This window comes from Perna viridis, chromosome 12 (genome assembly GCF_037379345.1).
Source record: "Perna viridis isolate PV_CMFRI_1.1 ecotype Kerala chromosome 12, ASM3737934v1, whole genome shotgun sequence".
NCBI classification, from domain to species: domain Eukaryota; kingdom Metazoa; phylum Mollusca; class Bivalvia; order Mytilida; family Mytilidae; genus Perna; species Perna viridis.
Genome location: NC_142456.1, coordinates 24,304,281 through 24,320,723, shown reverse-complemented (window position 1 = coordinate 24,320,723; position 16,443 = coordinate 24,304,281). Strand labels below are relative to the sequence as shown.

Here is a 16,443-nt window from a genome sequence, read left to right as displayed (position 1 = left end):
AAATCTGGTATGAAAACCAACTTAGATCACGTGGTCACTACATTCTGAACTTTAATTATAATTGTTTTATAATCTATGGCTCAATCGTTAGCGAGAAATACAACTATTTCAAAGAAGATTATGACAAAATAAGGAAGGAACTAGATTTAGATTGGAACCAACTGTAGTAACAATAATACTGATGACATGATTACCATATTCAATTACACAGGGAATGGACAATTGTATTCCAAAGAGAAAACCACGTAGTAAATAGAGCAAAATGCAATTGTCGAAAGACGCAGTCAAGTGCATTAAGCGAAAACATAGATTGTGGATCCGCTATATAGAAACAAGGACAGTAAACATTATAGAGATTATTGGAAAGGGAGAAATAATGAGAACTCAGTAACAAAAAATGAAAGAAAATGAGAAATTATTGCAAAATCTGGCAAATCCAATTGCAATTGTTTTGGGAAATATGTGAACTCCAAACGCAAATCCGTTTCTGGTATATCAGAATTTCACACTGAAGTTGAAGGAACTCTTTTTGTTGCTACAACAGATTATGACGAAGCCGAGTACTCGCTGAATTTTTCAGTAGCGTATTTACACTGGAGACGGATAACCCAGTTGACAATGGAAAGAGTTATTATGTTTTATCATCTTCCGATTCACCATTAATAAAAAAGACATTACAAAGATATTTAAGGAAATTAACACGTTGAAATCAACAGGTTCAGACAAAATACACCCACAATTTTTATTCGAGTTGGCAGATATAATCGATACTCCATTTTGCATGATATTAAACGAAAGTTTCAACAGCGGCGTCGTGCCACAACAATGGAAAATTGGTCAGATATCAGCTTTGTTCAAAAAGGGAGATAATACTTTACCGTCCAATTACCGACCAGTATGTCTTACCAGCGTAATATGTAAAATTATGGAAAAACTAATACGCAAAACATAGCTGACCACATAAACACTCCAAACCTCTTCAGTAACAAAAAGTTTGGATTTATCAGTAGGTGGAACAATACACTCCATCTACATGGACTTTTCAAGGCATTTGAAGCAATTCCCTCACAAATGCCTTCTACTGAAGTTTAAAAAAAGTATGGTATTAGTGACAAAACCTGTTATTAGATCCAGAATTTTCTAACTGACTGATAAAAAGCAACATGTCCATATACATTGGCATGAAGTCACAAGCGGCATTCCTGAAGGATCTGCTCTTGGACCTATACGTTTTGCCATCTTTATTAGAGATTTACCTGAATGCGTATTATCAGAAGTATTTTTGTTCGCTGATGACACCAAATTGTTTAGAGATCAAAACTGAAGATGACGTTGAACTTTTACAACATGCATGATCTCAACAACCACTACGACTGGAGCTTTGAATGAATGCTACGCTTCCCACCAGAAAAGTGCTCATGTTAGAGAAAAGTAATCAAGAAAAGTTGGAAATATTGAAACTGTTAACACTCAAATGCAGACGGCTACGATGAGATATGATTGGAACTTCTAAAATACTAACCGGAAATTATGATGAGAAAACGACAGATGGAATGTTAATATTGAATAGGAATACCGCCAAAGGCCACTGTATGAAAGTTGTGAAACGGAGATGTAGACTTGATGTTCAGAAATATTTTTCATCAACCGTGTAGTTGACACATGAGACAGCCTACCTAATCATGTTGTATCAATCATCAAAGTTAAAACATTCGAAAATAGACTTGACAGTTACTTGAAAAATTATCCTCTGGAATACAATTACACAACAGATTATGGACCATAAAGAGGAAGTGACAAAGTTTTTACACAAACAGAGACAAAAGAGATTAACATAGAATAGCAACAGCTCAAGCGTTCATAATGAACGTTGGTGAATGTAGGTAAAACGGAGAAAATCCCATCTGTTTAGATTATTTATGTATTATTTTTGATATTTTTGATATTCATATGTAGTCAAACATATCAGCCAACAATACTGTATATACATATATATACTGCAGCTTTAAACTATACAAAATTGTTTATACATCCCTGGTGTAACATACTTTGGAAATAATTCAATTGGTCTAAAGTTAACGTTTAATTAGCTCACCTGGCCGAAGGCCATTTGAGCTATTGCCATCACTTGTCGTCTGTCGTCGTCCGTCGTCGTTGTTTACTATTTTTCAAAACTCTTTTTTTCTGAGACTACTTGGAGCCAATCTTGGTATGAGTGTTCCTTGGATTATACCGCATAGAACTGATGTGGAGATTTCTGATCCGTCGAAAAACATGGCCGCCGAATAGAACAAAGGGGTCGGTAAGAAGGTTTTTTCATATATCTCCAAAACATTTAGGTCTAACCGAATTTTTTCAATTGCTGAAATGATCCTTGTTATAAGGCCTACAAAAGTCTTCAAGGATCAAAGTTGTCAGATGACTCCATGTAAGAGTTATTGCCCTTGAAAGGTGACAAATGGCGGGGTTTTTTTACAGTCTTCAGCCAATATCTTGAAAACTATGATAGATAATAGATAGGATGAAACTATCAGTAGCTAAAATAATCCGTATGATTAGGCCTACAAAATTGTGAAAGGGATCAAAGTTTTCGGACGACTCCTCGTTAGAATTATAGTCTTTGAAAGGGCAAAAATTATGTTTTTAGCAGTTTTCAGCTAATATCTTGAAAGCTATAAAAGATTGAATGAAACTTTCAATGACCCTTATGATAAGTCCTTCTAAAGTCTTTTTAGTCAAAATTGTCGGACAACTCCTTGTTTGAGTTATTGCCTTAGAAAAGCAAACATTTAACAAGGTAAGCAATTCAGGCTCCTGGGAGCCTCTTGTTTTATATAGCAAATCATTTTTTCGGGTGATTAGATCATACTTAAAATGTGGGTTAGTCAGGTTTGCAACTCTGTAAGGAAATAGGTCATTTTCTCAGCATGCAGACAAATTTCCAGCAGGATATTAATCACCATATATTTAATTGACTTCTAATTGATGACGTAGTTCTATATTGGTTTTAAATCTACACCTTATGTTTTAAAGAGACAATAAGTACAGGTTAATAATTTTGAATTTTCGAAATTAACATATTAGCATCTGTTTTATGCCTCTCTGTTTCTGAATAAGTCTATTATAATGTGTCTTGGTGATTTAAATTCAGTGCTGTTTATATAATCGTCTCTACAAAACTTCCTTTCCTTGTAAAATGATCGAATGACGAATATTTTTTTTCAAACTTTTTTTCTTTACCAATTATTTACACTTGTTTTGATTATACGTTGTAATGGACCAATTCAGAATTGTAGGGAATTCTTGGATTGCTATTACATATCTCATGAATTGGTTAATTGTGTGCAGACATACAGACCTATAAGTGTGGCTTTAAATGCAGTCCCAACTGTACATATATTGTTGTCTTTTACTGCTACTGCCAATCCAGCAACTTGAGTGCCATGCCTGAAAGATATTAATGATTTTGTTTTTTATTAATTAATATACGCTAAGTATGCGCAAATACGAGAAAAAAGAACGACTGATCGGCTTAGAGTCAGAATAATTTCATCGGAGTATGTGATTACAGAAATAACGCCGGGCTGTTACTATGGTAACACAGTAACAAAATCCGGCTCAGCACGTCGGCTTAGTACCGTTCAACTGATCAAATTTTCTCATGAAATTTATACATCTGCCACAGGACGTTAACTCGCAAATAATCAATTATTTTTCTGAAGTTATCTACACTTTCCCGCGAGTTAAGCACCATCAAGTAAGTACTTCTCTGTCTAAGAATCAGTAAAAATGCGTATAAGGTGTGGCACATGAAGAAAAAACGCAGGGGTTTTATTGCATTATCCAAGTATTAATACCTCATAACTTCCAGAAATAATCACCTACGTGCTTGATAAGTCAAATTGAGTTGTAAGATGCACTATGGAAAAATGGCCGGAAAATTGCCCCACACTTTTTGTCTATATAACCAGTTAAAAACATCTACGTCACATATGCTTCAGGATAAATTTAAATAGCTTTTCGGTTGTAAACTAGATTTGGTGAATACATTTGAGGCAAAAAGACAAAATTGTGAAAAATGATGTACCACCCATTGGTTGATTCTGATACCGAATGGTACATGTAAGTCCAAACCAATCAATTGTCTTGTTTTCAGCTACAAGAAACAATTGAGTAGGTAAGTATAAAAATACCTATATGTATAGGTCTGAAAAATTCCCAACAATGTTAGAACTGCATGTCAAATTTGCAAAGTAAATTTTTGGTCGTTCCCTCCGCGAGACTCGAACTCGTACCGCTGTGACTTCTATAGCAAAACCGCCTGCATAAAGTCCAGTGCCCTAGACCACTCGATCAGCTAGGCTATATTAAAGTGTAGCTTTAGCTGGCCAGGTCATTCCTTCTCGTAGGATTAATCTAGGTTTGTAACTTAGTACACGATGTATGGTAGTACGGGACAGTTCATTTTAGATGTTATTATGTAGGATAGAGGATCAAATTAACGATACATGTCACAACAAATCAATATTATACAAACGTCTCAGAATGTGACGACTCTATTCGCTACACTGCTCCATCGGATCAAATTGATACAGGGAATATAAAGTAAGCATAGAACGGTTTGAAAAATTCCATACAAATTATTAAATTTTTCAATATAACTATCATATGGGTTACTGCAACACATATATTTCAGTCAGAATTCTTTTAAAATGTCATATTCTTGCAAAATGTATGAGTGTGAGCACTTTTAATTTCCATAAGGGTATAAAATTATGGTATAAAATATTAGGTTTTTTTTGTTTTGTTTTGTTTTGTTTTTTTTTCAATATACATGTAACTATCATGTGGGTGACTGACACATATACTTCAGTCAAAATTCTTCAAAATTATCATATTCTGGCATAATGTATGAGTGTGAACACTTTGAAAGTTTCATATAGGTCTGAATTTTTCGTATAAAATGTCTAATATAAGTATTTTGTATCATACAAGTGACTGAGACACACAAATTTCAGTCCAAATTCTTTAAAGTCAGGGGCGTATCATCTAGTACGACAGGTCAGGCAAGGGCTGTATTTTTTGTCAGTACTGCATGCCGTACAAAAACGTCTAATCAAAATCTGAAAAAAAATTAAAATTTTAAACTTACATGTAGCAAGGCTTACTTCCCGTCGTACGATACGGGATTCGGCTGCGCTGCCGCTTTTTTCTGAATCATTTACATGTACATGCTCTGAATGTAATACTGTCAGAGACATATTTTCTAGCTATTTATTGTAAGAATCTGTCAAGAACTCTTAAGCTTTTAATTCACGTCATTTAGAAGTGGTTTTAGCTTTTAAGATTAGGTAATGTATTCAGAATGACGTAAAACAGAACATTTCTACCTAGAACAGTTCCTGACAGGAGCGTGTCATGACCTATGAAAGATTATGAAAGAGCTGTACATAGCCCTCACAGATCTTGACAAGGTGTGTCAAAGGTCAGTATAGTTTCTGACAGTTTAGAACTGTTCTATGACAGCAAATACTGACAGAATCGAGGAGAGTTTAGAAGTGATCGCAACTGTAAGACGTAATTGTCTTCTTTCTGTGCCAGTTACGGTTTTTGAAATGTAGGCGAAAAAACTAGTATTAAAATTGTTGACGGACGACAACGACGCATGTCAAGTGTCCAGGCAAGCTAATAAGGCAAAACAGATACGGTCATATCGTACATTTACCTATCTCCAGTTGGTGGATAAGGATCATTATCACCTCCATAAACGTCTTTATCATTGGCTGTATCCTGAAAAAGAGATTTTAATTTTCGGTGACCTTAGTACTATTCTGTGTAAGAATTAGGCAATGGATGGCACATCATTTTTATGAATTTGGTCTTTTCTTCCTCAAATATATTCAATACATCTAGAAAAAACGAAAGCTATTTAAATTTATTTGGCAATATCTGTGTCGTAGATAGTTTTTGATTGCTTGTTTAGAGAAAAAATGCAGGAAATTTTCCCGCAAATTTCCCATGATGCATTTCATCAAATCAAAATCTAATACGGCAAATTTGACGAAAACTTTGATGGTTATTTCTGGTGGTTATGAGGGATAAAAACTTGGATGATGCAAGTAAATCTGCGTTTTTTTTTCTTCATGTGTCACACCTTATACACATTTTGCCTGATTCTTAGACAAAGAAGTACTTGAAAACTTACTTTCACACCATGTTTCGACTACTCGGAACAGGTGTAGGCACTACAAAAATGGGTTTCAACAGAACACACAGTTAAGGGGTGAGTATTTACTTTAAATTTGTGCATATGATATACGTGTAAAACACAACGATTGTATCAGAACTTATTAAACAAAAGCTCCTTATAATAATGAAGAACTATTATTACATAGATAGCACTGATCTATCGAATCGTGTCCTGTTTTAAAAAAAATCGATAATTCACACTGTAAAATCTTGGACTTTCTCCAGCCAAAATGTCACAACACAAATATCAATCCAGGATTTTAGATTAGGGGGTGCACGATTAAATATCACCGAGCGGAGCGAGGCGAAACATTTTTTTAGGTTAATTTTTTTAAATATTCTTCTAGAGGGGGTGCAATGTCGATGTATGTCTGGCGTGTTTCTGAGGCCAAATTGAGGCTAAATTTATTCTGTCAATAAAAGTCGCGAAAAATTATCTCGAAAAGTCGTGATAATTTGGGTATTTTGTCGACAGAAATGACAATTTTAACTCAAAAAGTCACGATAATTTTTCGCAATAGTTAAGGTAATTATGTCGACCGTTCGATATAATTACTTGAATTATCGCGACTTTAAGGGAACCGACGACAATTTGTGCCTTTGACATAAAATATTTTCACGATAAACTATGACAACTTTATACTAATACAATGACATTTTGTGCTAATTATCATGACAAATCCTGATATATTATCTCACCTGGTCGTAAAAGTTATGATATCTGTCGACATAAACTATCGCAATCTGAGAATTTAAAGTTGTGAAAATGCCAAGTAGTGTCAACAACCAAACATGTGAGTTGCGATATATCATGTTGACTTTTTCGTGAATTAACTTGACGTATTGACTTAATATCTCGACAAAAGCTAGTTTTTCGTGGTAAGTAACGATAAATTGTCGCGACATTTCGCGTTCGTCGAAATAATACTTCAACAATTCAAGTTATTTCACAAAAAAGTCAACATGATTTATCAAAATGCAAAAAATTTGTAGCTGACACTATTTGGCGTTTTCATAACTTTAAACTATAAAATTGCGATAGTTTATGTCGACAGATATCAATAAGTTCACGACAAGTTGAGATAACATGTCTCCATTTTGACACAATAATTAGCTCTAATGTCGTGATATTGGTAAAAAGCTATTGCGAAAATATTTATGTCGAAGCTACATATTGGCTACATAAGTCGTGATATTAACTCGAACAGTCGACATAATTATATTAACTATCACGAAAAATTATCGTAACTTTTTGAGATGAAATTGTCATCTTTTTGTCGACAAAATACACCAATTATCACGACTTTTCGAGATAATCTTTCGCGACTTTTACTTATCACGATGACAGAAATAGACTTCCATAGATGTGTATGTTAAAAATTAAACTTTCTACTTAAAACCATACACTTTCATGACTTAAACATGATGCTATTTTGCTAATATAGGCTCAACTTTAGTCGAGAAAAAATAAAATGAAAAAAAAAAAATAAAATGAAAATGCCGACCGACCTACCCTATTTTTGGGGAGGAATGTAACCCTCAACAGACATACTTTTTTTGGCCTTATACAATCAGTACATTGTTATTAAAATTTGTTGGTTTTTTTTACAGTACGAACAGTGAATGGAATTTCGAAAAAGGCGTTCCATAGAAACATTTTTGACTTTACGGGATATTCTGTTTGTGATTACACTGATATGGAGTATGTAAGCGAGCACAGCACTTTTTTACCAGTTTTAGCTTTCACTGTAACTGACGAATGGTACGTGTAGTAGACACACGCATGCGCTGAATGTGTATCTCATGTTCTTCCACCGAAACTTCTGGACTTTTACACTGAAACCTGCCTAAACCGAACCCCGAATAATCCGAACATGTGTAAACAAGATAAATTTTAGAGTCCTGTTGTATCAGTTTAAAAGCATTTTGCACCTTGATCAACCAAACATCGGTCTTACCCAATCATCCAAACATATTTTAGAATCCACAATGGTTCGATTTATACAGGTTTCAGGTTTCTCTGTAATTTTGATAGTCTCGGAACTAATCTTGAGTAAGGGACGAGAGTCAATGTGACGTTCTCATACGTTGCTAATGGTATTTTGAACAATATGCTTCTCCACAGCTTTCTTTAAAAACTATTTAAATTCAGTGGCTATGCATTGGTACAGAGTTTGCAGTTTGAAAAGCCAAATGAATAAAGTACATTTTATGTTCAAAAATACAAAAATCTGATGTTAATACTTTAAATGCTACTCTGTGATTCGGGCCCTATAAACTGTGAAATGGTTGCATTTAATATATATATATATATATATATATATATATATATATATATATAATTGAAGTAGTACTACGTAAATATAATTGGATAAACCGCTTTAAAAATAATGTTTCATGAGTCAGTATACACGTATTATACAATGTATCTATTTTATAGGCCATGAAGTGGCGGGGTTTCTTGCAATACCCTCCGAATAATTGCAAGACCGTCCGTCCGTCTGTCCGTCCCCGAAGGTTTTCAGGTGATAAGTTGAGAATGAATCAAAAATATTGTTTTAACTTTGTACAGCTGTTACGTACCATACTAGTATTACAGTCAAGTTTAATTTTCAGCAAAATGAAAAGAAAATAGTTTCCGAGTTAGTCCATTATGAACATATTGCAATCCTTTTCTTTCCACAATAACGTGGCGTCTACCACTACATTAATATCGAATTCTCCATTATAGGTTGAACCATATTTTTTTTAATTAAAAAAAAGTTTTTTCATACGTACGTAATTATTGGCTAAATCAGGGTGGGTATATTCTAAACCATCATCAACTATGGCGATCGTAATCCCCTGTCCACTGTAACCCTCCGCCCACACATCTTCAATTCTCATAGATGGCGTGACATCTCCGTTCTGACAATAATATATCATTGGGTTAAAGTTCGACCATATATTCATGTAATTTAATTTTCGTGTCTTAAATCTAAATAAACATGTATTAATTATTCACAAAATCTTTCTTTAATGAAATCATCAGTCATTTACAAATTAAGACAGCACGAAAAACTACTTGGAGGAATTAACTCAAGAACCTCTGGATGAAGAAATATCTGGCTTTAAAATTGTTCATTGATACACTCATTATCACACAAATGACATCATTGTAATTTAACGTCAGTCTCAGTAAGATTCAGGCAGTGGTTGAACATGGTATAAAAAAGCCTTTACGAAAGTGTAAGTTTACTACAATTTACACTATCAGAATCAAGGAAAAAAGACAAGGTATTCTACATCATTTCGGTAAACTGAGTTATTATATCATTGAAATGCACCGAAATGAATATTTCAAGGGCAGATAACTCTGTCAAAGACCTCATTTTTCTAACATTCTATTGAAACATTTCAGATCAAATAGTGGTCTATTCAAATAGAGAAATCATATGTTGTCAGATTGGTGCGTACTTGACAGGTATGTTTCTGATTTTGCCTGATTTTTACAGTCTTACACTTATTAACCTTCAACCCCTCCCCCCCCCCCCCAAACATCAACATAAATAAAACAACGTCGTACCAGAAAATCTGTATAAGTATGTTTTTACTGCTTAATAACAAATCTTTGTAACGAGCATGCGTGTCAAAAAACAATGGGCATTTATGTATTATTTTACACCAGTAATGTAAATCAGATATCGCTCGTGGTTTTCAAGAAAGTTTGTTTTCCAAAACTTTGAGTAAATGATGTGAAAATACAATTTTTTTTTTTTTTTTTTTTTTTTTTTTTTTTTGTCTTGTTTTGTTTTTTACTGCGGCTTTAACTGTATATAATCGCATATGTTGAAGAAGTAAATTATGTTTCAACTTGTCAAGAATGTCTCAATTTGTTTGGACAAACATTTCTAAGTCGTATCTGTTTTAATAATTTTTTAACAAAATGACGCTGAAATATACAAAATATTTGTTATACGTGTAGCCTGTTATTAACGTACTTAGGTCTTACCAGATGCCACAGGTTTTTCCATTCTGGGTCCAACGTGCGTGTTTTACGGATATGAGCAACTGACTGTTCTACGGATATAATCTAGAGAGAAAAAATAAGTTCCCGTATTAATGACACTGTCTTGACAGTCAAGTTAAAACCAATGCGGAATGTTTGGTGTATGATTACTTTCAAACGTATCGTTCAAATCAAGGATGTCAGTCGAATCAAGCGTATCGTTCAAATCAAGGATGTTGGTTGACACTAAAACCATTTGCAAAGAATATACATAGAAAGTTCTGCGCCTGTTATTTAAAGAGGAAGACCTAAGAAGGGATATAACTCTTGAAATCAGTGACATGTTTGTATCATATTCAATTTCACCAAAGCCTATCAAGCTTCCATTTGAAACAGAATGAAATCAGTCCAAGTTACCATGATGTTTGCATGAGATTGATGTAAAATTGTAAATACAAATATTCCAATGATTTGTAAGATTGTGTCCCCTATCGTAGGTCTACTTCCTTTATTTTTCAGAAAATATTAATAAAAAGCATCATTTTGACAGACATCATTAATTTGGCAGTTTTGCTGAAATTGTCGAAAAAGTAACAATTTCAAAGTTCTGTTCACAATCCTCAATGTTCTACGTTCACGATCAAGCCGCAATACACGTACTTGACAACCGTTATCGCTTCTCTCGCTTGATATAATGTGAAAGAAGCGGGCAAAATAAACTGAACATATACATGTACTTACATGGGAATGTCGTCGCAGTTGTTCTACTTCATTATCTTCAACCGTTCTTGATATGCTTCTTTTTGTTCTACTTTTACGTATTTTTGCTATAATGAACCGTTCACCTCCAAACGTCATCTGAAAAAAAATATATATATATATTATATTATGCCTCCGTAGCGTTGGACTTTGGAAAGTTAACTATAAAATGGGATTCACGCTTGTGCATTTGTATTTGACAACGTTTTCCCTCTCAACAGTATTGGATTATTGTGTCTGGGACATTTTCTTTTTTCAGATGCCCGTTAACATGCAATGTATGCACTACCATTTCATGGATCAATCCCTTACAACTCTTGGATCCGCTTCTTTGACCTATTGATTTCATTTTTCTATCTTTGTTCTATCTCAGTACACTTTGTTTAGCCCCTTACATTCTATGTACTAACACAAAACAGGATGAATTGGAGCATATGTTGCTTTTACCAAGTTCCACGTAGTAGCAGTCGTTGGTTTCTTCTCTTAATAACAGTGCAGACAGGCCTTTCGAAGTTTACATTATTCATGTCAAACGAGGATAACATCGCGTAAAATCACAATCGGTACATCATCGACCAAAACCGGCAATGTTCGATATTCCGAAATTGGTCGAGAAGTTGATAACTTTTAAATATTATAAAAGAATGTAGAGCATATATTCCACACCAAGTTACATGCAATTGATCGAACACCGAACTTCAAATCAAGATAAATGTAAATATTAATAATGAAATTGTAACGTTCTTCGAATGGTACAATTTTAAAGTGTTTTCTTAAACGAGGTTTTATAATGTCACTCCATGGCAACCAAATGTTAACATAAGATGTATACCTTAATCACATTTGCATTTGAAATTTTATTAAAGCGTTCAAGAAAATGAGATTTGAACAGTAAACGCAGGAGTAACGACAAAAAAGGGTATAGATACTCAAAACAAAGAACGTGTTAAAACCAAAACAACACATGCAAAGAAATAATGAAAGAATGAAATGTAAATGAGCAACCCGGACTCTACTTAAATTAGGAGGATGGACCGTGTTTAGCAGTGAAGTAAATGTCCTCTGCTTTTCTGAAAACACCCTCCCGAGGCCAGTTTCCTATAGAATTTAACGTCCGGACTAGAATGATATAGTGAACAAATCGGTTCGTGTATATGTATGTATATACTACATGTATGCACAACAAGCCTGTATTACTTTATATACATGTATGCATATTAAATACATGTACATGTAGTTTGTACAAGTCAATATCTTTTTCATAATAATCCCATCCCCCCTTTCGGTATAAACTCATGGTGTGAGCCTTAGCCATCTATATCCTGATGGTGTAGTAATTGTATGTACCCACACATTTATCAATACCCAAACCGAACCCTTAATCAATTGCCTTGGAAATTTCCCGCAAAAATGTTGTATATAATCAGAATAATTGCGTTTACCACAGGTTATACAAATTAAAATTTATATAATGCATACATGCATTTCCATTTTATCATTTGTGAAATGTGTTCATTATATGATTAATAAATCCTTTGTAGCTGATCTAGGTAAATACAGTTGCTGAGATATACAAAAACAAAAAACAAAAAAAGCGGGACAACACTTGACATTCTAGTCTTTGTTTTGTCCAAAAATGTTCTTTATGTTCTCAATTTGTTCTTGCAAGGAGATAATTATATTTTCCGCATCAATTAACAAGTTTTTCAATATGAAATATAGTTATCTTTCAATTTTTTATAAACTGCATGAGTCAGCTTATTTTTAGAGGATGTAATGACTGTAGTACTTTGATTTTTCCAAACATGTCTTAAGATTAACTTGCCTAAAAGTCTTTCAAACTTACTACAAAAACTGCCTGTAGTATTTAAAGTATCCAAGTAGGCCTGTTTTTTTTAAGTCATCATTCAAGTCTGATCAGGTGGCTTTATTGGATCAAATAGAAAGGGGAAATAATCCTAACTCTGATAAAACCGCTAATTTCGAGACTTATTTGACACTCCTAAAACATATCTTGCATTTTTTTATTTGAAGCTGTTAAGTGCTAAAATTTTCGTTTCTGAAATTCCAAAGACTTATTGAATTTGATTAAGTTATTCAAGCACCACATCTCAGAGCATCCTCTCAAGTCAGGGCTTTGAGTCCACCCTCGCTCCCTCAAACCCCTGACATCACTCATTCATATATATATAGCGGGTATCGTCCAGCGCCATCTAGTGAGTTACTTAAATTTAACCCGGATCAAAAATCCAGTCAAATCACTCGTAATAGAAACTCTCGATATAACTTACAAAGTGGCTACACATAACGTCATTGTTTTCAGTAAAAACTCTAAACAGAATCTACAGTTATCATTTTTGCTCATATTGCATCATTTGTGACATCATACAACTTTCAGTTACTATATCGGATCGTCCATTACCTGGTATTATTGTTTACCTATCCACAGACAGTTTATGTTAAATCGATTTTCATTGGTGCTTCTCACCCGGAGAAGCAACCAATCGGAATTGGCTGGACGATACCCACTAAAAATGAATGAGTTATGTCAGGGGTTTGAGGGAGCGAGGGTGGACTCAAAACCCTGACTTGGGAGGATGATCTCAGAGCAATATAAAAAAATTGATTCAATACATGCATTAAATAGTTTATGATGTACTACTGTAACAGTTCAATCAGAATAAAGAATTTTTCTTAAACAAAATAAGGCTTTACTTGCCTCTTATATAGTTAATTTATTGCTGATGTAAATTAACCTGGGGCTTAAAAATGATATAAAAAGTCTCCAACGCTAACATATCTAATATTTTCAAGAAAGGAAGCGCAATAAGCAGTAGTCATCTATTAAAGAACCATGATTACTATTTATAAAGATGACCTTCCCAGATGAGTCACCAAATGTTCTACCGTTCAGGATTCTAATTTGAGAGTCAGTGCACAAGTCTAACATGTTTTACAATACTTATTAGACTCTTGGCTAATTTGAGTAATCTTGAGAGTTGTATACAGTCTGGAATATAGTTACAAGTATTCGGTAGAAATACTTCATTCAGGATATCATCAACATCATTTGACATGAAATATTTTTAAATGCAGTCAATGTGAACATTTAAGTACCAGTCCATATAAAATTCAGACACGGCCAATGGTAAAGTGATTCATGGTTAAGAAAAACCCACGAAACAAAAGATGTGTTTTCAGTCTACTTATGCTATACTTTCACATAACGATAATCTTTTCTGCATTCAAATCTGCACTTTTTAGAAAATCATACATTCATCTCAAGAAAAAATGCACATCATCCAATTAAGACTGTTTGGTATTATTCAAATTATTAAATAGTTAATTAACGTTCCATCTGGTAACAGAGATAGGCTTTGGAGTTTTGGCGCAACAGTTAAATATCAATATTAACATTTTACTGGTAACTGATACAGATTGGGCCGACCGGTCCGGTTTGACTTTTCCCCTCTGTTCACCTAAATATTCCCCATAGACGAGGGTTATACATTGTCTTGTTATTTACAATGGCAGCATATAAATATACTTCCAATGAACAATAAATAAATAAGAGCCGACCAAAATTTCAACTCTCTTCATTTAGCAGTATAGATAACTAAAGATGTCAAGATAAAATGTCGTAAACCTTTGCGAGTGATACACTATTAACAAAACATCCCGTTACATGACGTTATATGGTATTCGAGCAAGGCGTTTTTTTTTAATATGATGAAAATGCTTTGTGGTAGAAAAACTCGTATGTCTTATATGACTGAAGAATTCGTTTCGGTTAGCAATTATAGAGTAATCAAGGAAATCAAGATTCGAATTGTAATTAAAATCAGAACTATCCTTTAGTTAGTTCTTCTGAAAGTTGTTGAATAGCTGTAAATTTGAAAAAAAAATTGTGAATTATGAGGTGAATGGTCTGTGTGCTGTTCTTACCTGATGTATGTATTTAAAAGCAGGATGTTCTTTGTCAAACCAGATGGTTGGATCTTCTGTTTTTGTAGATTGTATGAATACCTTGTCACTTAACTCTCCATCCGCCAAGTTCTCTCTTTTTTCTTCTGTATCCTCATGGTCGAAGTCTCTCTTATCTATGTCTCCGTGATTAAAGTCTCTCCGATCTATGTCATTCTGACCTAAGCCTCCCTGACCTGGTAGATTATCTTCATCACTTTCTCCATTTATCATTAAACCTCCTGAAATTCTAGGATTACTTGCAAAAAAATATGTAAAACATAAAACTCTGAGCAGAGAATTGTGATACATTGTATAACAAAAAGAAAATAATCAATGTAGTTTAAAAAACTCAAATAAGAAAGGATGTATATATACTAGCACACATTTATATATATAAATATTTAATGAATGCAGTGTCATTTTGTGTGATTTTTTTTTCATGCATGATATGGTAAGTTGAAAAAAAAAATCCGCGGTTCATTTCATAGGGTTAATAAAAATATACTTTCGCTATAACCTATTAGACTGGATAGTTGTTCATGTGTTCCGTTATTGCTTTGATAAACGAAAATAATGTTTAGCTTACACTATACATTTTCCAATTAAAAATAGCGTTTATATCAGTTCTAATTACATATAGATGAATTGTAAAATATTTTAAGTAGTGTTTGAGTATGGAAACTGAGCAAAAATGACATGGAGATCATTAGGTCAAGTTACTAATTTTATTTTTCATTCCGTCATTATATTTTTGTGATTTTTAACACTTAAGTTACTTCGTTTTTCTTGGTTTTATTTAACTCATTAGATCCGATGAATGTATTTTTTCAGCTTTCGACTACTCCGGACTTGACTTTTTATTAGCACCTCGGCTGGTGTTCCTACCGGTGCACCTGTCCATGCTCCCAGCTTATAGTTGAGTCCGAGTTGCTCATTTGCTTTTGTTACTTTGTATGTATGATGTTAGTTGGTCTGGGAGTAGGCCAGAGCATATACACAGCTGCCCAGCCGCTAGTAGGACATACCCTGGACAAGTTCTTCGGGGCCAGGTATATATCCCGAAGGATGGCCTCCGCTACCACCACCAGTTGGTTCTACTAACATACCAACATCGATCGTGAGAGACCTGTATGGGTATTCGGGGTGAAGAGATGCAAGTCATTTGTATATCAGTTTGACTGATGTTATAAGAGATCTTATTCAATGCTTCAAATGAATAAATAATCCCCCTTACTTGATCTACATTACATGTGTACATGTATGTAGTTTTTCTCTAAAGCTTCATAATCATCGGAAATTGTAACGTATTTAACATTAAAAAGTTTCATTGATTATGTACATGTGCACGTGTCACCGTTCTAAGAGTAATCAAGGAACCAAAAATCAAAAGAATGTAATCCAACAAAGACAAGACATGATAAAACAGACATACACAACAAGGAACATAAATTAACTTAAATAATACATACAAAGCAATAAAA

The 16,443-nt window shown here is 33.8% G+C and overlaps 1 protein-coding gene across 1 annotated transcript in view; it reads right to left on the bottom strand.

The window, feature by feature from the left end:
• LOC148601771 (furin-like protease kpc-1) overlaps nucleotides 1–16,066 on the bottom strand; it is a 39,621-nt gene extending 23,555 nt beyond the window's left edge. The window contains exons 1-7 of the mRNA XM_088554428.1: nucleotides 15,988–16,066; nucleotides 14,942–15,201; nucleotides 10,979–11,095; nucleotides 10,241–10,321; nucleotides 9,028–9,156; nucleotides 5,726–5,790; nucleotides 3,359–3,447 (exon numbers count right to left, since the gene is read on the bottom strand). Of these exons, the coding sequence (XP_088410554.1) occupies nucleotides 3,359–3,447; nucleotides 5,726–5,790; nucleotides 9,028–9,156; nucleotides 10,241–10,321; nucleotides 10,979–11,095; nucleotides 14,942–15,201; nucleotides 15,988–16,066 (820 nt within the window). The remainder of the gene's footprint in view (nucleotides 1–3,358; nucleotides 3,448–5,725; nucleotides 5,791–9,027; nucleotides 9,157–10,240; nucleotides 10,322–10,978; nucleotides 11,096–14,941; nucleotides 15,202–15,987) is intronic.
• Between the last annotated feature and the right edge of the window lie 377 nt (nucleotides 16,067–16,443).